This window comes from Elephas maximus, chromosome 19, assembly GCF_024166365.1.
Source record: "Elephas maximus indicus isolate mEleMax1 chromosome 19, mEleMax1 primary haplotype, whole genome shotgun sequence".
In the NCBI taxonomy this organism is placed as follows: domain Eukaryota; kingdom Metazoa; phylum Chordata; class Mammalia; order Proboscidea; family Elephantidae; genus Elephas; species Elephas maximus.
Genome location: NC_064837.1, coordinates 5357395 through 5383553, shown reverse-complemented (window position 1 = coordinate 5383553; position 26159 = coordinate 5357395). Strand labels below are relative to the sequence as shown.

At 43.1% G+C, this 26159-nt stretch overlaps 1 protein-coding gene across 1 annotated transcript in view; it reads right to left on the bottom strand.

The window, feature by feature from the left end:
• Positions 1-2995: 2995 nt before the first annotated feature.
• The window catches only part of HS3ST3A1 (heparan sulfate-glucosamine 3-sulfotransferase 3A1), a 142214-nt gene continuing 119050 nt past the window's right edge, over positions 2996-26159 (bottom strand). The window contains exon 2 of the mRNA XM_049861555.1: positions 2996-6354. Coding sequence (XP_049717512.1) covers positions 5733-6354 — 622 coding nt within the window. The 3' untranslated portion in view covers positions 2996-5732. The remainder of the gene's footprint in view (positions 6355-26159) is intronic.

The following is a 26159-nucleotide window of genomic DNA, read 5'->3' as shown; positions in this document are numbered from 1 at the left end:
GCTACTTCTGTGTCTCAGGCGTAAAAGCCCCATTCAGTGATGTCTGCCTTTAGCGCTTCTCCCGGCCTGGCAAAGCCAGTCTTGACGCAGACTATAATGGAGCCACTTGACAGAGACAGCAAAAGGTTGTCAAGAGAAAAACTCAAGAGTGCTGAAGTGAAAGGATTACCATTCAAGAAGTTTTAGAATCTGGCTTTTAGACCTGGTTCTGACACATACTGTGACCGATTACTTCATCTTAAACCAGGAAGCTTGGCACTACTGACATTTGGGTGGGAAAATTCTTTGGGTGCTGTGCTGTACACTGTAGGACGTTTAGCAGCATCCTGGTATCTACCTACTAGGTGATAGCAGCACCCTTCCCTCCTCCTAACCCCCGTTATGACAATCGAAAATGTCTGCAGATATCGTCCAATGACTCTGGGGCACAAAATTGCCCTTCCTGGAGAACCACTATCTTAAGCATTAGTTTTTCCATCTGTAAAATGGAACTAATAAGAGTGGAGAGCTTCCGTTGCTTTACAGTGAGTGAGGTGATGCACCTGAAAGCATAACCTGTTATAGGAATATAAAGTATTATTATTTTACAGGCACATTCATTTATTCACATATTGAATTTCTATATCTTCCTGGGTAACAGGAGATTTGGCAGGTCTCAGCTGGTCGAACACATTGAGGACACTTAGGGGAAATATATCCCCTTTACAGCTGCAAAGTCAAGAGTTTAGAATTTACAGGCTTCAATGTTTTAAGCCCTGCACAACCAGCTAAAGAAAGAATCCAAGTGCTGAATAGAGATCTGGTTCAAATGACCAGTGAAGTTTATTCTAACTTTGAAGATTCTTGGAAAATAAGAAAATTAGAATGGGAGTAATACTTCTAGAAATATTCATTCTCTGGGAGCCTATGGATTTCCAGTTATTAATTTCCCTTAAAAGTTACTGATCTGGAGAATTTATACGCTGTAGATGTGGACTTAGAAGCCAAGTGCTCTTGGTGAAGCTGGAGACTGTCTCTGTATGTTCTTCAGAGAGACAGTGCTCTACCTCTCAGAAGAGTGAGAAGTTTCTGGGCGGTGCAAACAGTTACCGAGCTCAGCTGCTAACCTAACGGCTAGAGTTTTGAGTCTGTCCAGAGGTGCCTCAGAAGAAAGGTTTGGAGAACTATTTCTGGGGAAAAAAAAATCAACCATTAAAAACTGTGGAGCACAGTTCTACTCGGCCACACGTGGGGTCATGTGAGTCAGAGTTGACGGCATAGCAATTAGTTTTATGAAGCGTTAAGGTGTTCAGTAGGCAGAGCTTTGGAGCAGGCAGCTTAGAGGAAGGATGGCTAAAATGTTCAAATCGAAAGCGAAGCCTATTATTTGATGTAGCTACATGTACAAAACACATGTACAACAGTGTTGAAAAGAAATCTGAGGTCAAGAGCAAGCACAGCGAGAATCAGTGCCATGGAGAGGCAGAAGTGGAAAATTTCTGTTCTGGAGAAAATGTTAAGTGTATGCTGAGCCTAGGTCTTTATACATTTTGTTGGGACTCCGTAACTTCCAGCAATCTTATGAAATCTCGGAAGTTAAAAGGTTTCCTGGAGTGCTGTTGTAGTCATTAATGTTTAAAATAATATGAACAAAAATGTCTATGTGTAAGTAGAGGTCCTTGTCACTGTATTCTTTTATTGTTTCTTCCATACAAAAAGACAAAGGTTGCTGAATGTAATTGTTAGGTGTGTTTGCTTCTTTGCACATGCTACTTTTACATAACACCAAGCGAATGCTTGCAAAAGAATCAGGAGCCCAAATAAAATGAGTTAAAAGAAAAGATAAGAGGCTAAAATGAATCTCCTTGCTGCTAGTGATGATTCAAGCAGAACGAAAACAAGGCCGTAGCACTGGAGAATTGAGGGCACAGAGTGAAGGAAATCAACTGGAAAAAGGCAGCCTGGATTTGGGGTTTCTTTGACTTTGTTTCCAACTCAATTCCAACTCACAGTCACCCTATAGCACAGAGTAGAACTGCCCCGTAGGATTTCCAAGGATCACCTGGCAGATTCAAACTGCCGACCTTTTGGTTAGCAGCCGTAGTGGTTAAGTGCTATGGCTGCTAAAGTGTCGGCAGCTCGAATCCACCAGGCGCTCCTTGGAAACTCTATGGGGCAGTTCTACTCTGTCCTATAGGGTCACTATGAGTCAGAATCGACTCGACGGCACTGGGTTTGGTTTTTTGGTTTTGACTTTGTTAAATGGAATATTAAGAAATAAATCCAAAGATTTGAAGCAATAACAAAATATCTAGAAATTTAAAAGGTTTTTCCTTCATTTTAACCCTAATGCATTAAGCTTCTCAAAAAGTACTTACAGTCTCATCATGAAAATCTGTATAATTCTTCAAGACCTCAATGACAAAAAGACAAATATTCCAATTAAAAAATGGGCAAAGGATATGAACAGACACTTCACCAAGGAAGACATTCAGCCAGTTAACAGACACGTGAGGAAAGCTCGTGATCATTAGCCATTAGAGAAATTCAAATCAAAACTACAATGAGCTACCATCTCACCCTGATATTACTGGCATTAATTAAAAAAAAAAAAAAAAACAGAAAATAACAAGTGTTGGAGAGGTTGTGGGGAGACTGGAACTCTTATGCACTGCTGGTGGGGATGTAAAATGGTACAGCCATTATAGAAAATGATATGGCGCCTCCTTAAGAAGCTAGAAAGAGAGATACCATACAATCCAGCAATCCCACTCCTAGGAATATATTCTAGATAATTAAGAGGCATCACTCAAAAAGACATATGTAAGCCCATGTTCTGCAGCATTATTCACATAAGCAAAAAGATAGAAAACGTAACGCCCGCCAACAAATGAATGGACAAGCAAATTACGGTACTTACATACAATGGAATACTACACAATGATAAAGGACAATGATGAATCTGCAAAACATATCACGACATGGATGAATCTGGAGGGTATTACGCTGAGTGAAATAAGTCAATCACAAAAGGACAAATATTGTACGAGATCACTATTATAAAAACCCAAGAAAAGGTTTACACATAGAAAAAAAAAAAAAAAAAACAATCTTTGATGGTTATGAGGGAGGGATACCAGGAAAGAGAAATCACTAACTAGGTACTAGACAAGTACTAACTTTGGCAATGGGAAAGGAGAGGTCAACACAACTTGACCAAGGCAAAGGCCATGAAAGCTGCCTAGACACATCCAAACACCTTGAGGGACCTAGTTACTGGGGCTGAGGAATGGGGACCAAGATTTTTGGGGACATCTAGGTCAACTGACATAACATAGTTCATAAAGACAATGCTCTAGATCCTACTTCAGTGAGTAGTGTCTGGGGTCCTTAAAGCTTGAGAGCAGCCATCTAAAATACTTCTATTGGTTCCACCCCATCTGGAGCTAAGCAGAATGAAGAAAACCAAAGACACAAGGAAAATATTTGTCCAAAGAACTAATGGACCACGTGAACCACAGCCTCCACCAGCCTGAGTCTAGAATAACTAGATGGTGCCCAGCTACCACCACCCATCACTCTGACAGGGGTCACAATAGAGCTTTCCAGACAGAGAGGGAGAAAATGAAGAAAAAAATTCAAATTCACAAAAAACAGACCAGGCTTACTGGTCTGCCAGAGACTGGAGGAACCCCTGAGACTATGACCCCAGACACACTGCTAACTCAGAACTGAAGCCACGCCCACAGTATACTTTTCAGCCAAAGATTAGACAGGCCTGTGAGACAGACAATAACACACACGAGGAATCAAGTATAGAAGACCAAGTGGGCAACACCTGCCCAAACACAAGGACAAGAAGGCAGGAAGGGACAGGAAACCTGGAGGAATGGACATGGAGAACCTGGGATGGGAAGGGAAAGGGGGAGAGTGCTGACACATTGCAGGGATTACAACCAACATCTCAAAACACTTACTGTATAAATTTTTGAATGAGAAACTAGTTTGTGCTGTAAACTTTCACCTAAAACACAGTTTAAAAAAGTACATCGCAGGCTATAGCGTCTGTGGTAAGTGCACAATTGTGATGCATATTTTAAAGTAACTTTTAATTTCTTGTGACTGACAACATTGGAGAAGAAAAAGGCATATTGTTTTAGAGTACTTTAAGTATCGGCAGATATAAGAAACTTCTTTGAGACAGGAGACATTTTCCTCTTGGGTTTGAACCTGTAATAAAACGCTGTTGACAGAGTAATTACAAATGTTTTATATATTTTGGGCATATGTGCTTCTCTCCAAACCAATTTAATTCTCATTAATGCTAGTCTTGTTAACGCCCACTCAGAGAGGAAAGGAATACTCTTAATAAACTGTTGATTTATTCGAGCAATTTAAATGGGGGATGGGCAAGAACACACAGGAGAAGAGGATTAGCCATCATTTTACCCAAATCAATATTTCTTAGAATATTTTCCAAATATTAATGAAGATTAGGTTATAACCAGTATGAGTAAGGAATGGGAAAAAAGATAAAGTGGCAAAGTGAGGGTTCTCCATCCATGAAAAATGAAGCATTAAAAATAAGTTTTAACTGAAATTTTCTAGCACTATCTCCAAGGTCAGAAACGAGATACGTAGAGAGGCAGGCGTTCTTTCTTTGAAAAGAGGTGAAAGAAAACAGCACTTACGCTTGTAAGCTATTACTGACGTGGGTTTTTCTTTTTAAAAAATGACAATCAAATCAACAAATGGTTAAGTTATGTTCCTGCCACATCTTGGCCTGTTCCTAGTGGGGCTGTCCCTCTTGTTCTCAATACAAAAAAAAAGAATCCAATAATTTCTCTCAACGTCAATCAAGCTGAGATCTCCACATCACGAGGTACTCCAACAAGCCAAGGTTGGCCCTGAAAGGTTGTTGTGCCCAGGCGTGAGTGGTATCCTTGAGGACAAGCCCCGCTGTGTAATGAGCCTGGGCCCCAAGGGTACCTTGGAATTTACAAAGCAACAGAAACCCCGTGCCTTCTCAGATCATCCAAAAACAAGCAAACTTTCTAAAGACAGTGATGCCTTTATTGGCCATTCTCCCCAGAAGGAGTGGCATGACATAGGGAACAAGTGGAAGATGGGATTTTGCTCAGAGACCACCATTTGGCTTCATGATAAAATGACAAATCATCTAAGCTGCCTGAGACTCAGTTTTCTTATCTGTAAAATGGGGGTAATCATCTCTATATTATTGTTCTTAAACTACATAGTGTAAGAATAAAAAAAAAGATGTACTTGAAGCCATTGTGAAAAAAATGGAGTCACGTACAAACATACAGCATTATCACGTGGGAAATGGTCTGAGAAAAGGGCACAGGGAAAATTAAAGGAGGAAACACAACACTGATAAAATATCCATTTTATCAGGGACTTTGTTTAAAAAAAAAAAATAGAGATTTTTACCCTCAGGATTTCCTTAAAACTTTTAATGACAACTGATCCTCATTGTTTACAGTTGTGTATATAATAGATAAAATAAACGCTGAGAACTGAAAGTATTTGGATGAGTGAAGTTTTCATTTTTTATCCAAATGTTTGGTGTTGGTTACACACTGAGGTGAGGGCCGGGGTGAGAACAATCTCAACATTCATCGGAAAAAAATACTGAAACAAATATTTTCAGCACAAATATTAAACTGCCTCTCCTCTACCAATTGGTAAAAAAATATATTATATTTCAATATTTTTCTTTTTAAATTATATGGTTATCCATCCCAGCCGAAGTCGTGCCCCGTCATCTGGTAGAACTTGAGGTTGAAGGGCCGGTAGAAGTCCCGCAGCCTCCGCACCACCTCCGGGGCTATCTCGGGGTGGGTCCTGCCCTTGGTCTTGCCCAGGCAGTGGGGCTTGCTGCTGCCCTCGGCCTTCTTGAGGCAGGGGAAGCCCTTGGTCTTGTTGAAGTAGAAGTGCTTGTCGGTGATGATCCTCTTGAGGCCCAGGAAGTCCTGCACGCGCCCCAGCTCGCCGGCCGGGTCTCGGATCAGCCGCTCCCCGCTCACGAAGAGCATCTGGCGCAGCGGGAAGTGCAGCAGCCAGCGCTCCAGGTGCTTGGCGTACAGGCCGATCTGGATGGCGCTCCACGACGTGTCGATGAGGCCTGTCGTGCGGTTTCGGAACGTCAGGTCCTCGAAGGTGGGGATGTCGGGCCGCTTGGAGAGCGTCTGCGTGTAGTCCGAGATGGCTCTGGTCACGGGGTCGCGCACCACCACGATCAGCTTGGTGTCCTTGGACATGGCCGAGATGCGTGCCGGTGCCTCCCGCGTGACAAAGTAACTGGGCGTCTTCTCCATGGTGATCTGCCCCTCCAGGGTTCTCGGCATCAGGTCCCTGAGAAAAGGAAAAAGCCACGTTAGAGACTGAGCGCTGAGCGACTTCCCCTGATTAACACTGTTGCTGTTGGGAGCCGCCATGGAGACAGCCCAACCCGTGGCCACCGCAGACACAAGGGAGGAAAGGCTGCCTGGTCTTGAGCCATCCCGGTGATCCGCTGCTGCAGGTTCAACGTTGTGATCCACAGCAGTTTCACCGACTAATTTTTGGAAGTCAATTGCCAGGGCTTTCTTCCTAGCCTCTCCTAGTCTGGAAGTCCTGCCGAAATCTGTTAGCATCATAGCAACACACAAGCTTCCACTGGCTGATGGGTGGTGGTTGTACAAGAGGTGCACTGGCCAGGATTTGAAATTGAGTCTTCCACAAGGAAGGTGAAGTTCTATCGCTGACCCACCACTGCCCTCAATAAATCATGTGATACCCCCAAAAAACCAAACCAAACCCATTGCTGTCTAGTGAATTCCAACTCATAGCAACCCTATAGGATAGAGTATAACTGCCGCATGGGGTTTCCACGGAGTGCTTGGTAGATTTGAACTGCTGACCTTTTGGTTCGCAGCCAAACCCTTAGCCACTACGCCACCAGGGTTAATGATAGTTGGCTGTGGCATTACTGTGGCTAAACTAAAAACAAGCACACCATCAGTCTACCACAAACCAATGCCTCGCTCCCTGATTTACACAGAGAGGACATTTCAAGGGAGCCAGAGTGCCTGTGCTTAAATCCCAACTCTCCTGCTTCCTAAATATGTGGCCATGGAAAAGTCACCTAAAGGCTCTGCACCCCAGGTTCCTCGTCTATCAGATGAGGAGTAATAATATCACCTCTCTGTTTAAATGTTTGCTTAAATGATTACATTAGCTTTAATATATATAATCGGCTGAGAAAAGTGCATGGCACTTAGTAAGTGCTGTGTAAGTTTTTGCTTTTTATTATGATCAATCAACAATGCTTGTAAAAAATAACCTTGACCAAATTCTTCAGGTGATTTGGAATATTACAATACACACAATTATACTGCTATGGGAGTTACTGGGTGGTGCAAACAGTTAAGCACTCAGCTGTTAACTGAAAGACTGGAGGTTTGAGTCCTTCCGGAGGTGTCTTGGAAGAAAGGCTTGGTGACTACTCTTGAAAAATCAGCCGTTGAAAACCCCATGGAGCACAGCTCTACTCTGACACACATGGAGTCACCATGAGTTGGAACTGACTCGACAGTGACTGGTTTTTAACTACTATATTGCTATGGGAAAGGGTATTAAAATATCCTAAACCCTTTTTGTAGCTTTTTTATGAACAAAACTATTGTATTTATCACAATATCAAGCATATTACACAAAGCACTTATCTTCATAATTCCTGAGTTTTACTATAATGAACAATAAAAAAGACTGGTTCATTAAATAATCCATCTTTTTTCCAAAGCCTTCAAATTCTACCATATTATAAGCTAAATATCTTTGTCCCTGTCTGCACCGATCCAATTATTATGCCATTGAAGTTATTAGGGTAAATTCTGTGAAAGCTGAAACCTGTGTAAGGTGGAAACCTGTCAGAGAAGGAAAACGCAAATGTTTTCCACTAAGAGGGGGATAGAAAAGTGGTCAGACTGCACCCTGTCAAAGGTGGAAAACTTGCAAGAGCCAGAAAAACAAGGCAGTGCCGTGAAGTCCGGCTCGCACAGGTTTCACTGTATCATGTCACAGGATATATTAACGTATGCCAAAGCAAATCCGAGTATTGTTCAACATGCGCTTGGTTATTCTTATCGCTTATTCTTCCTGATGAACATTACAGTCAATTTGTCACGTTAATAGAAATACCACTGGAGTTTGGATGGAGCAGATACTGCTGCCCAGCTAAGCATGGTTTCCTGTGGAATTCAGAAGGGCCTCATGATCAGTGAAAAAGTAAGAGAAGGAGGGAGAAAACCTATTTGCTATTTGGACTTAAGGGTACTGTTGTAATTTAATGCACTATTCATTTGAAATATATATATATTCTAATAAGGGACTGTCTTTCGAATTCCAAGATTCATAAGGAAGAGGTGTTGCTCAAGTCAGTATTAGACTGTCTTTTGAAATTTATTACAAAGACTAAATGCATTTTGTCCTTTGACTCACTGATAAGAAGGATCACATTATAAATATCCTTTTATTGGATTCACTTTTACTCCTGGAATAAACTCCACGTGATGGAATAAACTTTAAATGAAGACCTAGACTTGGTTTATCATGACTTTGTTTTGGATTTTTCACCCATCTTAATTAATAAGATGTTCCTATGGTTTTTATTTTGTTCAATAGCTTCATCAAATGTTAGAATGTGAGTTATTCCACAAATGAATTGAGAAATATTTCATACTTTTCTGTGTCCTGGAGAAGTTTAAGTAGCAAAATAATTTTCTATTCCTTCAAAATTTGATAAGCGTTACCTACAAAGCCATCTTATACTGGCACTTTTGGGGGTGAGGGTAGGAAGGCAAGTAACCAAAAACCCATTGCTGTTGAGTTGATTCCGATTCATAGTGACACTATAGGACAGAGTAGAACTGCCCCATAGAGTTTCCAAGGAGCGTCTGGTGGATTTGAACTTCCGATCTTTTGGTTAGCAGCTATAGCACTTAACCACTGTGCCACCAAGGTTTCCTTGGAAGGGAAGCAGGCTCTTCAAATATCTTTCGTGTTTTTTCTATGGTTATTAGTCTAGTGTAACATGCTGCCTTGTCTTCTGCCAATTTTGGCAAATAATAATTTTCTACAAATCACCAAGTGAGTAGTTGCAGTTATAATCCCATCCTCAACTTCTCTGTGTCTCTAGTTGCCTTCTTCGTAAAACTGTTGCTTGTTGCTGCCGAATCAGCTCCAACTCACAGCACCCCATGAACAACAGAAGGGAACACTGTCCGATCCAGTGCTGTCTTCACGATCATTGGTGTACTTCAGTCCATTCCTGTTGCCCCTGTTTATTTTCAGTGCCTTCCAACCTAGGAGGCTCCTCTTCTAGCACTATATCAGACAATGTTCTGCTGTGATCCATTGGTTCTCATCTGCTAATTTTTTTACCTAGATCACCAGGCCTTTCTTCCTAGTCTTAGTCTGGAAGCTCTGCTGAAATCTGTCCATGATGGGTGACCCTGCTGGCATTTGAAATACTGGTGGTTCCACTGTGTGACATGAACGTCCTTCCTAGAATCCAGAAGTTGGCTAGGCCACCCCACTTTGACAGCTAAGTTACACTTGTATTTATTGATTAAAAAAGAAAAAGTCAGCATTCCTGCTTCCTTTCCTATGCTCTTTGACTTTACCTTGCATATGGCCAGTAAAATAGAGATAACACACTTCACTCGGAGCCAGTGGTTGGCAATGCCAGCTTTCCTTCTTGCCTGTCTCTGGAGCAACACAGTTTCCTAGCAGATATGACAACTGTAGATTGTGCTAGGCAAGAGAAAACACTAATAGCACCTCTTAAAAAAAAAAAAAAACTAAACTAAATTTTAAGTGATCTCAGTAGAATATGGAAAAGATCTATCTAAAATACGAGTTTGACAAGGAAACACCTAAAGCAGGATTTCAGAAGAAAAACTCATTAATTATCCTCGAAAAAACAGCAAGTTTAGCTTTGGGTGGGAGTGGGGCATTGGGTTAACTTTAAGGATCCTGCAAGCTACTTTCCTTAAAAAAGAAGAAGCAATAGACTAAATAAATCCTTAATGAAGCTTACCTTATAAAGAAGAGTTGCTTTATAAAGACTCAGAACAGAATTCTTAAAATAAGCGATCTTTTTACCTAATCACTTTATTATTGCAATTTGGAGTTTTACGTTCATGAAAGTGCTTGTGGATGATGTAAAACAAAATGCACATGTCAATTTGATACAGTATTTAGGAGTGTGCAGGAGAACTTGGAGGCCTCCTGCCTTCCCCGAGTGAGGCACATACTGTCACTCTGCTCTGTGAAACGGCATGGGTCTGAGATGAGCAGGTCCAGGTTCATTCCAGTGTTGTGGAAGGTTTGCAGAAATACCAGCAGACTCCTGGGGACACAAAGGTGTGTGCATTGAGAAGGCAGATGCAGTCCGCCTGGAGAAGGGAACAAGTGGGGTGGGGAGTAAGAACTCAGGTTGGAAGTTGGGAGGAGTAGGTAGGTTTTAGGAGGGCTTAACTTCTAGGCTCCACCACCCCTCTGTCAGATTGTTGTACTGTCAGGGCTTGCATGTTGCTGTGATGCTGGAAGCTCTGCCACCAGTATTTCAAACACCAGCAGGGTCACCCATGGTGGACAAGTTTCAGCAGAGCTTCCAGACTAAGACAGACTAGGAAGAAAGGCCTAGAATTCTACTTCCAAAAATTAGCCAATGGAAGAAAGCCTTATGGATCACAACAACATTTTGTCTAGTATAATGCTGGAAGATGAGCCCCATGGTTTGGATGGCACTACATGAAGCCGCGATAATAGACTCAAACATGCCAACAATCATGAAGATGGTGCAGGACTGGGCAACATTTTGTTCTATTATACAGAAGGTTGCCGTGAGTCAAAGCTGACTCAACACCAACTAACAATGACTTCTAGGTTAAGCATTGTAGACTATTCCAATTTTGCGTCTAAATTATGAGGAAAAAAGAAAAAAGGAGACCTATGCAATAAAAAAAATAAATAAAAAAAAATTTTTTTATGCAATAGGCAGGAAGATGGGGAAAGGAGCAGAATCCAGAATTATGAGGAAAATTAGAGAAGCTTATTTGCTGCCTCCTGAAGGGAAGAGGCATAAGGAGGGATTTCACGGGCGAATTAGGGACTACTTCAGAGGCGGCTGCACATACTTGTTCTTCCTTCCTAAAGAACTCCAAAAAAAGACAAGGGCTTCAACTGCATCAGTAGAATTTAGTTAGATAAAGGAGTCTTTTTGGCTTTAAATATTAGAAGAAGGTTTTAAAGGAGGCTGTGGTTTTGTCTTCTCTTGCCAGCCCCATGGAGAAGACAACAATGTATGAGGTTCTGTGGAGCTGATCTGAATTCAGAGCACCAGGGTTTGTGGCCTGCCTGCCTACTGGTAGCTGCTAGTGTTACCAGAAGCTACGTACTTATTTAACATGTCTAATCTCAGTTTCCCACTGTCTGTCAGTCTGTTATACTGTGGTGGCTGTCATGCTTCTAGGGAGCTATGTCACTGGTATTTCAAATATCAGCAGTGCCATCATCCATGGGGACAGGTTTCACTGGAGCTTACAGAATAAGATGAACTAGGAAGACAGGCCTGATGATAGACTTCCAAAAACCAGCCAAAGAAAACCCTATAGGTCACAACAGAATATTGTCTGATATGGTGCTGAAGATGAGTCCCCGAGGTCAGAAGATACTCAGATACATAGTGGCCACAGCAATGGACTCAAGCATACCAGTGGTCATGAAGATGGTATGGGGCTGGGCAATGTTTTGCTCTTTTTTACATGGGGCCTCCATAGCTGGAGCTGTCTTGATGGTGGCTAACAACAACAACAATCTCAGTTTATTTATCTCATCAGGACCATTATTATGGGAAATACACTAAGCACTGTTCATAAGCAAGCGATGCCTGGCGTTCTGAATCCCCGACTGGCAGGAGAGCCTCATTCAATCCAGACAACAACGACACCGAGGAAAGCAGAGATGGGCCTCTCCGCCATGTTCCTGGGCCATCCACACATCTGTTCACTCAAGGCCTCAATGAACAGGGTGCTCAGACAGTGTGGATGCCTGTGTCAGAGCCATGAGCCAGCAGAGCCAAGTCCTTTGGAAGGACAGAGATGGCCTTGTTATGGTGTGAGAGAGATGAGTTTTGAAGAGGGATACATTTCTTTTCATGGCGGGTGGTGCAGTTGTGCCTAGGGGGAAACTGCTTGGCAATGCTTGCGTCTGATTCAGGACATTTTGCTGCCCTGCCGTCCTGGGGATTTCATTTTGATCTGATCAGTCACACTAGGATAAGCCTCCATTTGTGGGGCAAGAGTGGTTTGAGCAGCTGTCAGTCTATGGTGTGGGAAATGTGGTTGCCAAGCAGGAACCATGAGAGACCGGCTAAATAGTTGGCTCTTTTGTACTCAAACCCTAGGAGGACTAAAAGGACCCAGAGGGCTTTCCCATTGCACATGGCTGAGAGGACAGACTTGCCTCCAGGGCTGTGCCCATCTGAGAGCCGGAGAAGCAAGGCCTCCCTTCAGGTAACATCGCCACTATCCTAAAGCTGCCTGTACCACTACCACCTCCACGCTCAACACCACCACCTGGGGGAGCTCTCGACGGTGCTCAACAAACAACTTTTACTGCGTGTCTAACATGTGCGAGAGAGTAAAAAAGAAGGTGATACCTTCCTACTTCATTCACTTCACCCTTCTTATCAGTTTGGGCCATTTTCTCTTGATTTCCACTGTCTTCATATTGTCTTCTTGCTACCTCACCCTCTTAATACAGCTGCTGCATTTCCTCATTTTGCTTTTAATAAATGGCACTTGGTCCATTGGTGGCGAGACTTTGTCTCACTTACTCTGGACACGTTATCAGGAGGAACCAGTCCCTGGATGAGGACATCATGCTTGGCAAAGTAGAGGGTCAGCAAAAAAGAGGGAGCCCCTTAAGGAAATGGATTGACACAGTGGCTGCAACAGTGAACTAAAGTATAATAACAATTGTGAGCATGGCACAGGACCGGGCAGTATTACAGTCTGTCATACACAGGGTCACTATGAGTCAGAACTGACTTGATGACACCTGACAACAGCAACAACAACTGATTATTCAAATGGAAAAAAATAAATCTTGACCCATATCTCTGGCAGGTAGATGTACATCCGAATGGTAAAACAATAAAGTTTTTGGACGAAAAGGAAATTATCTTAATGATTTTAAGGAAGGCAAAGATTTCCTCAATTCTTAAAGTAACTATAAAGAAAAAATGATAAATTGGACTATATTAAAAATAAGAATTTATGTTCATCAAACGACACCACTGCGTAAAAAGGAAAGCTTCGGAATGGAAGAAGATACTCAAAACACATATATCTGACAAAATATTTGTTTCCAGAATATACAAAGAGCTCCTATAAACCAATAAGTAAAGCTAAGCAGACAGCACAAAACAAAAATGGGCAAAATACTTGAATAAGCATTGAATGCAAAGCGCAGTATACAAATGACTGATAAATAACGGTGCTTAAATTCATTCCCTCTCAGGGAGACGCAAATTAAAGCACAGTGCCATACTCCTACACAGCCACCCTAACGGCGAGAGTAAAAAAGTGAATTCCGAGTGGGGGCGGGGATAGGGAACATCTAACACTCTGCTGGCTGGCGCGTAAATCGGTGTCCCACTTCAGAGAAAAGTCTGGCAGCATCTTGCAAAGCTGAGCATGTTCATACACTATAACTCAGCAATTCTACTCCCTGGGTTATATTTAGTAGAAATTTGCACATACGTTTACCAAAAAGACATGTTAAAAATGTTGACAGCTAATCATGATATCCCAAAATATAAGCTACCCTAACATTCATCAAAAATACAAGGCTAAATACACACAATGAAATACTACGCAGCAATCAGGACGAATGAATTACGACCTATGGATGAATGTCACAAACACAATGTTAACAAACTTGGCCAGTCACAAAATATACATGCTGTGTGATTTCTTATAAGAAACTCAAAAATATGCAAAATGCATCCTCAGTGTGAGACGTCACAGCAGTGGTGTCCCCCAGGGGAATTAATGACACTAAGCGGGCACAAGGGGCTTCTGGGTGACAGAAGTATTTTGGTTCTTGAATCTGCGTCCTTTTCTAGATAAAGAAAAAAAAAAAATTTTTTTTTCTGGATACTTCAATAAAAAGTTTACAAAGTTCATAAAAACAACAACAACAAAAAAGGCCAATCTCCCACAATTCTCCAAGAAAGGCATGCGTTTCTAAAAAGGTCATTTGCTAAACCAACTCTGGTAAAGGAAAGACAGTTGAGGCTCACACAGCTGGGAACCAGTGGTCCTTTAGCGGCCGTTTTCCGTTCACCCCAGGCAAGCCAGAAGAACAGGGCTGTCTAGCCCTGCGCCACACATGGGCAGCCATGAACCACAGAGGATGCATCTCATGAACACAGATGGAGAGCTATCTGAAAGTGTTATGTTTGCAAAACTACTTAGCAATTGTTTTCTCATTTAATCTTTCCACAACCAGTAGAGAGACAAGGTAGGAATTTCATCCCTGACGTTCCTGACGAGGAAGCTGAGGCTCAGAGAGGGTAATGGGCATGCAGAAGTTCTCACAGCCAGTACATGGAAGGTGATGGGTGGTTTTCCCAATGTCTAGTGCAAGGCTATTTCTATTACATCAGATAACGGAAAGTCAGCTGACAAGGGGGTTAGAAAAGGAATCTACAGAAGATGATGTGGACAGAGCAAATTCAGTAGTGAATATGCCCTAGTGGTGGAGTTTTTAAGTGCATGGCTGCTAACTGAAAGGTTGGTGGTTCAAAACCACCAGCTGCTCCACAGGAGAAAGATGTGGCAGTCTGTTTCCATAAAGACTACAGCTTCGAAAGCCCTATGGGGCAGTTCTACTGTGTCCTATGGGGTCACTGAGTTGGAATCGACTTGATAGCAAAAGATATCGTAGAATGCAGCTGTGAAGATTCTGAAAGACACTCTGAATTGAATATAGATAAAGGAATGTGCCTGCCTGAATTGGGGAGTTGTATGAAATTAGACTGAAAATATGAAGATAGAATTCCCACCAGTGATAAATCTGCAGCAGCGCACAGGTTAGAATGGAGCAGGAGAAGGGTGCAGGGAGTTAAACACTTCAGGAGGCCCCTCCAATACAGCGCAGGCTAGACAGAAAAAGCCCTGAATCAGGGTGCTGACGGTGGTGAAGAAAGGAGTGGCTTAGAACAAAAGAGATACTGAAGCGAGAATTCATGGGGCTGGATGGTTGATTTATGAAGAAATAAAGCAGAAGTCTTCAAAGATGAACCCAAAGTTTCAAAGGTGGAAAACGAAGGGAACTCTACTAAGAAGTAGTTTGTTTGGAGAAAGAACAAGCTCCCTACCTCACCCCACCAAAAGAAAAAATAAAATGTAACATCTCTTCTAGTTGAGTTGGGCCTGTATAGTAAAAAAGCTAGGGTTTCTGCCTAAGATTTTCAGTGGAGACAAAACATGATTGGTTTTATTCTAAAATGTGGCACAGGTGGATCACGTATCTCCATGAAGGAGGCATAGTTTTATAGGAGTCACAGAACTGGGAATCAGGAATGTGGATTTCAGTTTTGATTCTGCTGTTAGTAAGCTGTGTGGTCCTAGGAAAATTAGCTCCCTGGGTCTTGGCTTCTTCATAAGCAAAATGAGACTATTGTCTCCAATGGTCTCTAAGGGTTTTCCACTCTAAGAGTCTATGGATGGGGTGGGATTTTAATTCATCGTTAATGTGCCAGATGTAAAGCTTTGCACAGCCTCAGTCTGCTCTGCTCCGCTCCGCTCCACTTTGCTCTGCTCTGAAGCGTGGCTCCACTCATTAAATTAAGAGATTTGTGTAGATAGTTACGCAGGGCAATTCTGCATCAACGGAATTGATTTCAAAACTGATCAGGTCTGAAAGAACGCAGTTCAAATAACTGATGCCAAGTGAAAGCACTGAGGTTGGTTCAAATGAAGACTAATGTGACATTTCACTATCGCTTGTGGGGCAGCAGAAACACCAAAAAGCCCGGGGGCTGAGAAGTCACTGCATCCAATAAGGCAAGTATTTGAAGGAGTGCCCTATCCATTCTACACTCCTGTGCCTGAAACATCACAATACAGTGTCACAGCTAGGTGGTGAAGCTCATGGACAAGTCTAAGTTAAAAATAACAGAGCCAGGGCAACCAGGAGTTCAAGTTCAGGAGCTTTAGGAAGAACATGATGAAGACAGAAGCAAACGAACACTTACTAAGCATTTACAATAGAACGAGATCGGATGTGTTATTTCCTGAGTCTCACAACAAGGAAAGCTGGAATGATTATCATATTTTTACAGATGGGGAAATAGGCTCAGAGAGGTAATGTGACTTGTCCGAAGACACACAGTCACAAGTGAGAGGGACAGAAGCAAAATCCAAGTCCATTTGGCTCAGAGCGTATACTGTTCCAACCTTCCCAAATACCCAAGCAACACTGGCATAGCTCTTGCTTGATGTTACTGGCATCTGAGTATTAAATGCACTCCTTCTCTACTCATCTTAGAGTGTAAATCACCCTGCTCAGAATCTTGTGAATAGGTAAAACACATTTTTATTGTTCTAAAATTATATGGAGCCCTGATGGCACAGTGGTTAAGCATTCGGCTGCTAACCAAAAGGTCGGCAGTTCAAATCCATCAGCCCCTCCTGGGAAACCCCAATGGGGCAGCTCTACTCTTTCCCACAGGGTCATTATGAGTTGGAATCAACTCGATGGCAACAGGTTTGGTTTGGTTTTGGTAAAATTATATATAACACATCATTTGCCAATTTGTCATTTTTTACATACACTACTTAGTGATATCAATTACATTAATCATATTGTGGAAACATCACCACAGGCGTCAAATTTTCCATCACCATAAACAGAAACTCACTGCTTCCTAGACAATAACTCCCCTTCCCCCTCCCTCCTGTCTCTGGTAACCGCTAATAAAAATTGGGTCTCTATACATTTGCTGGAAACCCTGGTGGCATAATGGTTAAGTGTGATGGCTGCTAACCAAAAGGTTGGCAGTTCAAATCCACCAGGTGTTCCTTTGAAAGCCTGTGGGGCAGTTCTACTCTGTCCTGTAGGGTTGCTATGAGTCAGAATTGATTTAACGGCAATGGGTAATGGGTTAGCCTACTAGACATACATTTGCTGGAAACCCTGGTGGCATAGTGGATAAGTGCTACAGGCGCTCCTCGGAAACTCTGGGGCAGTTCTAGTCTGTCCTATGTGGTCACTATGAGTCAGAATTGACTAAGCAGCAATGGTTTTTACACATTTGCCGGCTCCAGATCGTTCATACAAATGAGATCATACAGGTAAAAGACATTTTCAGACGTCTCTCTTTTGCAAGGGAAGGGCATTTCGCAGGGAAAAGCCCCTGAGTTATAATGCAAAAGTAATTTACCTTGGGGAATAAATAAATCTAGCCTATGTATTTCTACATTTTTTAGTCTGCACAGCCAATCCATGTCTTGTGTCTTTTTTTGGAAGCCTCCGGCAGCAGGCCATGCTAAGAAAAACACGCTATTCTCATGGCCTTAATGTAGTTCCCCTGGGTCCCTGATGATGGGCACCTGGGAGCAAAGGAAGCTGCTGCAAACTCCAGGGCTGTCAGCCCGCCGTCCTTCCGGCCAAGCTATATTTCTTTTCCTGCTGTTGTTCATGGGACCCCACTCAAAACGTGACTTGTTAGGCTGGAAGGCAAACTTCCCATGGCTGTTGTTTGAGTTGGCTTCCGTGGAAGAGGAAGACTGATGGTTTTGAACCGCCTCCCACGCTGACTGAATGTGGATGTGCAATTCCAATAATCAAACCTGTCGTAGAGGTAAGTCAAAGATCAGACTCAAAGGCTGGGTCTCTTCCCAGGGTTGTTAATAGCCGACTCCTTCTCAGATTTTGAATGAGAAAGTAAAGAAAGGGAAAGAAATGGTTCTTACTTTCACCAGGCTTGAAGACACAATATGCAACGAAGCTGATTCCAAGAGAGCACTACAGCATTCCTGGCCCTCCAGGGGAGGAGGGAAAAGTCAAGCGCTTTTAGCTGATAACTTGGGGGAAACCTCATTAAAAGACAGAGGACATCAATGGTCAGATCAGAGGGAAAAGCAGTGCTAAACGGCAAGGTACAAGGATTACCTTGGTTTGTAATTTCAAATAATAATCCTTTAAGCTTGTGTACTACCACCTACCCATCCATCAGTTTTCGTACTGTGGTGGCTTGCGTGTTCCATGATGGTGGAAGCTGTTGCTGTCTGATGCTGACGAGTTGGCGCCAACTCATAGTGACCTCATGTGCAAAAGAACAGTGCCCAGTCCTGCACCATCCTCACAATTGTTGTCATGCTTGAGCCCTCTGTTACAACCACTGTGTAATATATGTTTGCAGCTGTTTGTTCTCATTTTGAGTCGTGCCACATCAGCAAAGGAAGGTTCCAAAAGCTTGACTCCATCCACGTCATTAAGGTCGACTCTACTTTGAAGGGGCAGCTGTTCCCAGTTGTATTTTGAGTGCCTTCCAACCTGAGGGGTTCATTTTCCAGTGCTATATCAGACAATGTTCCACTGCTATTCATAAGGTCTTTGCTGGCCAATTTTTTTTCAGAAGTAGACTGCTACATCCTTGTCCTATTCTGTCTTGGCCTGGAATCTTTGCTGCAACCTGTCCACCATGAATGGCCCTGCTAGTATTTGAAATACCAGTGGCATAGCTTCCAGTATCACAGCAACACACAAGCTACCATCATACAACAAACTGACAGGTGAGGGGTGTATGACACTGGAAGCTATGCCACTGATATTTCAAGTAATAGCAAGGACAGATATCAGCAGAGCTTCCAGACTAAGAGTAAGAAGAAAGTATTGATGATCCACTTCTCAAAATTAGCCAATGAAAACCTTATGGATCACAACAGAACACTGTCTGGCTCGCTTGCTTTGCACACGTCATCAGGCAGGATCAATTGCTGGAGAACATCTTGTTTGGTGAAGCAGAGAGCCAGCAAGGGTGTGGGAGGCCCTCAGTGAGACGGACTGGCACTGCTGCTGCAACAGTGGACTTCAGCATGCTGGCAATCGTGGGGATGATGCTGTGCTGAGCAGTCCTTTGTTCTGATGTACATAAGGTTGCCATGACTTTGGGTTGACTGGATGGTAACTGACAACAACCAGAACATGCTTGTGTAGAACTTTGTAGTTTCTCAAGCAATTTCACACATTATCTCACACCCTGATATACTAAAGATAGACCAATCCCATGTGTCTTTGTTATCTAGTGCTGCTATAACAGAAATACAAGTGGATGGCTTTAACAAACAAATCTATTCTCTCACAGTCTAGAAGGCTAGAAGTCTGAATTCAGGATGCCAGCTCCAAGGGAAGGCTTTCTCTCTCTGTTGACTCTGGCGAAAAGTCCTTGTCATCAATCTTCTCCTAGTCTAGGAGTTTCGCAGCACAGGGACCCCAGGTCTGGAGGATCCACTCTGCTCCCGGTTCTGCTTTCTTGGTGGTATGAGGTCCCTCTCTCTGTTAACTTCTCCCTCCTTTTATCTCTTGAGAGATAAAAGGTGGTAGAGGTCACACCCCAGGAAACTCCCCTTACATTGGATTAGGGCTGTGACCTGAATAAGGGTGTCGCCTCCCACTCTAACCCTCTTTAACGTAACCTGATCTTGCCTTATTAACCTCATGCAGAGATTAGGATTTACAACACAGGAAAATTATATCAGATCACAAAATGGAGGCCAACCACACAATACTGGGAATCAAGGCTTAGCCAAGCTGACAGATATTTTTGGGCCACACAATTCAGTCCATGACATCCTGTAAGGCTCACTGCCTGACCCCCGGTCTTCTCCTTTGAAATGCACATCATTGGGGAACTCACGTATTCATATGATTTTAAATATCATTTCTAAGCTTGTACACATTATCCAAAACTCTGTTTGAAAATGGTGCCTACCACATAAGACACTTTATATGCCACACCAGAAAGGAGGAATTCTTCTCTTCTACAGTGCAAAAGTGCACTTGTGCTACCCGAGGGTGAACTCACCCTTCCATTTTCCACTGGAGGCACCTCTCGTGCCTCACCCTAGTTCTGGCCTTGATAAAGAGATCCACACCTTGACAAATACTTGCAACTTGGTTAAAGTTTGAGAATAAAGAACATCTTTCATCCCTGTTCATGTAGAAAGGGAAACAAGAACACAGCAAGGAGGCTACCGACAAATGAAGGGTGAAAAGGTCTGGGCTTAGACTTCAGGAATAAATGCCCAAAAGCAGTATAAGATTCAAGGCAAAAGGACCCCATACCAAAATGATATTTTCAGATACACAATGATTTAAAAAACTTAGCACCCATGTAATCTCAGGAAAACAAAAGCTCGAAGGTTCATTTCCGTTGAACAAGAGATAGAGCAAAATTAAAAAGCTTGAGACGGAAGAAATCATTTACAAAAAGACTGAAGAGATATTTAATTCAGTTAGAATAGAAAGAATTCTTTCAAATCCAGTTATAAAACTGACTGCAAATAGCAGAAATAAAATATAATTAACTTACTCAGGATCTAAAGTCTGATAATGTCTATAAACCCTCAGAAGCGTGTGTGTGTGTGTGTGTGTGTGTGTGTGTGTGTGTTCAGGGGTTTGAAGGGGAATGACCACCAGCTGCCGTGGAGCCCCCATGTGTGTCAGAGTAGAAATGTGCTCCTTCATTAGAAAAATGCAAATCAAAACTACCATAAGATGCCATCTCACACCAACAATACTGGCACTAATTCGAAAAACACAAAATAACAAATGCTGGAGAGGTTTGAAGGAGACTGGAACTCTAATGCCCTGCTGATGGGAATGTAAAATGGTACAACCACTTTGGAAAATGATAGGGCACTTCCTTAAAAAGCTAGAAATAGAAACACCATATGACCCAGCAATCCCACTCCTACGAATATGCCTTAGAGAAATAAGAGCCAACTTACGAATAGACATACGTACACCTGTTCACTGAAGCACTATTCACAATAGCAAAAAGATGGAAACAACCTAAATGCCCATCAAGAGATGAACAGATAAACAAATTATGGTACATAAACACAATGGAATACTATGCAATGAAAAAGAACAATGATGAATCTACGAAACATTTCACAACATGGATGAATCTAGAGGGCATTATGCTGAATGAAATAAGTCAGTCACAAAAGGACAAATATTATATGAGACTACTATTTATAAGAACTCAAGAAAAGGTTTACACATAGAAAAAAATTCTTTCATTGGTTACTATGGTGGGGAGGGAGGCATAACATAGTTTATAAAGAAAATGTTCTACATCCCACTTTGGTGAATAATGTCTGGGGTCTTAAAAACCTGAGTGGCCATCTAAGATACATCTATTGGTCCCACCTCACCTCGAACAAAACTAAAGACAAGACACAAGGAAAATACTAGCTCAAAGGACTAAAAGACCACATGAACCAGAGATTCCACCAGCCCCAAGACCAGAAGAACTAGATGGTGCCGGCGACCACCAACAACTGCCCTGACAGAAATCACAACAGAGAGTCCTGGACAGAGCAGGAGAAAAACGTAGAACAGAGTCCTGGACAGAGCAGGAGAAAAACGTAGAACAGAATTCAAATTTGGGTAAAAAGACCAGACTTCAATGGTCTGACAGAAACTAGAGGAACTCCCCAAACTATGGCCACCAGACACTCTGCTAACCCAGAACTGGAACGATTCCTGAAGCCCACTTTTCAGAAAAAGATTAGATAGCCCTCTAAAACAAAACAAAACAAATAAAAAAACCACACGTAAAGAACGTGCTCTTAGTTCAGTCAAATACATGAGACCAAATGGGCAGCTCCTGTCCAAAGGCAGGACAAGAACACAGGAGAGGACAGGAAATGGACGAATGGACACAGGGAACCCAGGGTGGAAGAGAGAAGCATGCTGTCATAATTTGGGGATTGTAACTGAGGTCACTGTCTTAGTTATCTAGTGCTGTTACAACAGAAATGCCACAAGTGGATGGCTTTAACAAAGAGAAATTTATTTTCTCACAGTAAAGTAGGCTAAAAGTCCAAATTCAGTGTCAGTTCCTGCCCTCCAGACTGTAGGTGTTGGCCACACTCTTCAGATTCTGAGTGGCGGCCCCTCAGCCCTGGGCTTCAGCTCCACCTTCCAGGCCCACTGGGGCAGCAACTCTGCTCCTTCAGCTTTAGGTGCACCATTCTCTTCATCCATTTGAGGCAACTCCACCCTTAGAAACACCAGAGGCCATGGCTCCACCCTTTGAAACCCCTGAGGTCATGGCCATACCTTTTGAGACTGAGGCAGCTAGGCTTCTTGTGTTCCTTGTCTCTTCAGCTTCTGTTTCCTGGTTTCTTGGCCTCTCGGCCCTGGGGCCTCACACCCACATCTGCCCTGCTGGGGCAAGTGTTCCAAAGTTCAGTAGCTCCACTGATAAGTACCTGGAGGCACCCCACTCTGCCAGGAAGCCTCCTGCACACAGGCACTCAGCTCTCTGGCTCTGTGGGTCGGGAAGCCTAGCTCCACCAATAAGTACCCGGAGGCACCCCACTCCACCAGGAAGCCTCCTGCACACAGGCACTCAGCTCTCTGGCTCTGTGGGTCGGCAAGCCTAGCTCCACTGATAAGTACCTGGAGGCACCCCACTCCGCCAGGAAGCCTCCTGCACACAGGCACTCAGCTCTCTGGCTCTGTGGGTCGGCAAGCCTAGCTCCACCAATAAGTACCCGGAGGCGCACCCCACTCCACCAGGAAGCCTCCTGCATACAGGCACTCAGCTCCCTTGCACTGTGGGTCAGTTCCAGTGCTGTCTAGTGCTGATCTCCTAGTTCTGCTGCTGCTGCTTCTCTGCCGCTGCAGGGTCTGTGCTGTGCTGGTCCTCTGCTGCTGTCACAACTCTATCCATTCAAAGTGTCAAAGCCACTTCCACATTTCAGGTATATTTTAGAGCAGCATCCCACTCCCGGTACCAAATTCTGTTTTAGTTATCTAGTGCTGCTACCACAGAAATACTACAAGTGGATAGCTTTAACAGAGAGAAATTTATTTTCTCACAGTAATGTAGGCTAAAAGTTGAAATTCAGGATGTCAGCTCCAGGGAATAGCTTTCTCTCTCTGTCAGCTCTGGAGAAAGATTCCTTGTTCTCAAACTTCCCCTGGCTGAGGAGCTTCACAGGTGCAGGGACCCTGGGTCCAAAGGATGCGCTCTGCTCCTGGTGCTGCCTTGTTGGTGGTATGAGGTACCCCACTCTCTGCCTGCTTCCCTTTCCTTTTATCTCTTGAAAGATAAAAGGTGGTGCAGGCGACACCCCAGGGAAACTTCCTTTACCTTGGATCAGGGAGGTGACCTGAGTAAGGGTGGTGTTACAATCCCACCCTAATCCTCTCAACATAAAATTACAATCACAAAATGGAGGACAACCACACAATACTGGGAATCATGGCCTAAATAAGTTGATACACACATTTTGGGGGGGGGGACATAATTCAATCCATGACAGTCACAAAATATGTGTAATAAATTTTTGAATGAGGAATTAACTTGAGCTATAAACTTTTACCTAAAGTACAATTAAAAAAAGATGGGGCGAGCATGGGAAAATCTGAGCCTGGAAAGGGCCTGGGCATTGCATCCTCACAGGTCAGTGTGGCTGGAGCCCAGGAAGCAAAGACGAAGAGTAGCAGAGAGAGGCACGTTAGGACCAGCCCATGCTGGCGGTGAAAAGCAATTTGAGTATTACTGACTGAAATCTGTTTAACAGAAGGGAGACATGATCAAATACGCATAATTAAAATCTACATCACTGCTGTGTCTGTAGAGTGGTAGGAGTGAAATGAGGAGGGCAGTGACTCTGTAAGTCTCCTCCTGAGAGGTTTTCCCAGACTAAGATCACAGAGGTGGAGATGGGAGCAAGACGGATAAAGTACAGCCATGTGACAAGCTCGCGAAAGACTGTAATGAGGAAAAAAGAAGCACCCACCACCTAAATATTACTGGGAGGATGGTGGTGCCGTTTATGAAGTCAGACAGTGCCAGAGGGAATGGGCACAGCTTAGAGAAACCAAGATGCGCACGTCTCAGGTTTGACACAGCAGTTATTTGAATGAAAATATCAAGGGATCAGGTCAGGACATGAGTCTGGAGCTCAGAGACACGATCTGGCTGGAGATACACTTTGGGGAATATTCATCAGAAGGATGATATTAAGTCTACAAACCAGGAGGTCCAAGGCCCAGCCCCAAGAACGTCCCAAACTTTGGAGGGCAGGCAGAGAAGACGTAGGGGAGACGAAGAAGGAGCAGCCAGTAAGGTAGGAGGAAAACAGAACACAACAAAAATTAACCAAAAAAAAAAAAAAAAAAGAAAGAAATCTGCTCCGTAGCATTTTCGATGATTGGTTTTTTGGAAGTACATCACCAGGCCTTTCTCCTGAAGCAACTCTGAGCAGACTCAAACTACTAATATTTCAGTTAACAGCTGAACTCCTCAACAGTTTGCTTCACCCAGAGGCTCCTGCAGGGGAATACGCTGTCTTAAAAAGAGAGATCTAAAAGTTGTTCTTTCATTTCATTTATAGCAACACAGTAATTCTCTTGGAAAACTTAAAGGTAGTTACTACAGTGGAAAATGTACAATTGGTTGGTTTCCATCCACAGTATATATAGTGAAAAGAGCACCATGTGCTAACCACTGCACCAAGCAGCTTTCACATTGATCCTTGCCAAGGCAGTCTAAGGCTGCAGTGATTTCCTGTTGGAATGAGATGCTGGGAACCTGAAGAGGTAAATACTGTGTGCCTCCTGTATGTGTGTATGTGTGTGTGTGTGACAGAGAGAGTCTAAGAGGGTGGGAGGAAAAGAAAAAAAGAACCAGCCAGAGAAAGGAAAGCAGGAGGACTGTTCTCCTAAGCAGCACAGTGAATGCTAGAACTGGCAGGAGCCTTGCAATCTTCTCACCCAGGTCCTAATCTCGGGGATGTGAAAAGGGTCCTGGGAAGTGGCTTGTCCCAGGTTGTGCTGCAGATGGACGCAAGACTATGGCTCTTCTCTGTTCTTTCTAGTTGCATTATGCCTTAATTACATGCCCCGAGCTTGACCACATTAAAGTTTTAAATCTCTGAAAAATAAAGCTCACCCACGAAGGGAAAATTCCCTCGCAATGCTGCTTCGTCATCTCAAGTGGGACAGTTACATCAGACTTGAGCCCTGATTAAACGTAGACTTGGTTTTTCATCAGTTTTTTTTATTAACCATGTTAATAAGAAAAAAAAAAAAAAATGTAGAGGGACAAAAGGAAATACTCAATCAAAGAGGGTAGGGCATTGGCCAAGGGAGGGAGCCTCTCCCAGCGCCATGGTGGCCACCAGAGGAAACGCCCCATCTAGGCTCTTGTTAAAATTCTGACAGGAATTTTATAAACGATTAGCTTGAGCAGTGCTATCGGCTTTTGTACTACTCCTGGACAGCTGCTTAAGACCAAGCTCTCTCAGGAGCCTGGGATCATCAGGTCTTTGCATACGCGCTGCTGCAGATGAGGGGGAAACGTGCTTTCCTCGCCTGGAAATCAACAATCTAGGGGGCAGGGGAGCCTAGAGAAGGGCACAGCGAGGGCAGAAAGGAGAAATCTGAAATTTTAGAAAGGTTCTTTGTTATATTTTGGCAATGTCAGTTTTTTTTGTCTGTTTCCTTGGGCCCCCCCGCGCACCCCATACATACTTGTTAGGTTCTGGATATACAGTTGGTGCTAAATAAGTATGTCTTTTAAAGTTTGGAACAAGAAAAGTGGCTTGAAGCCATGATTTTGACTGTGGTCTGAGGCTTTGAGATGCCTGGATATTATTCCTAAAATTTGCCTTTAGCACCCTGTGTGAGTATCTCAACTTCTACTGTTCTTGAACAGTAAAAAATGACATGCATTCTGTCTCACTAACACCAACTACTTTTATGATACAAAGCAAACCTCCAAAATAATGACATCATCATGAAATGAGACATGTAGACAAAGCAAACTTCAACAAAGTAAACAATGGAGGTAT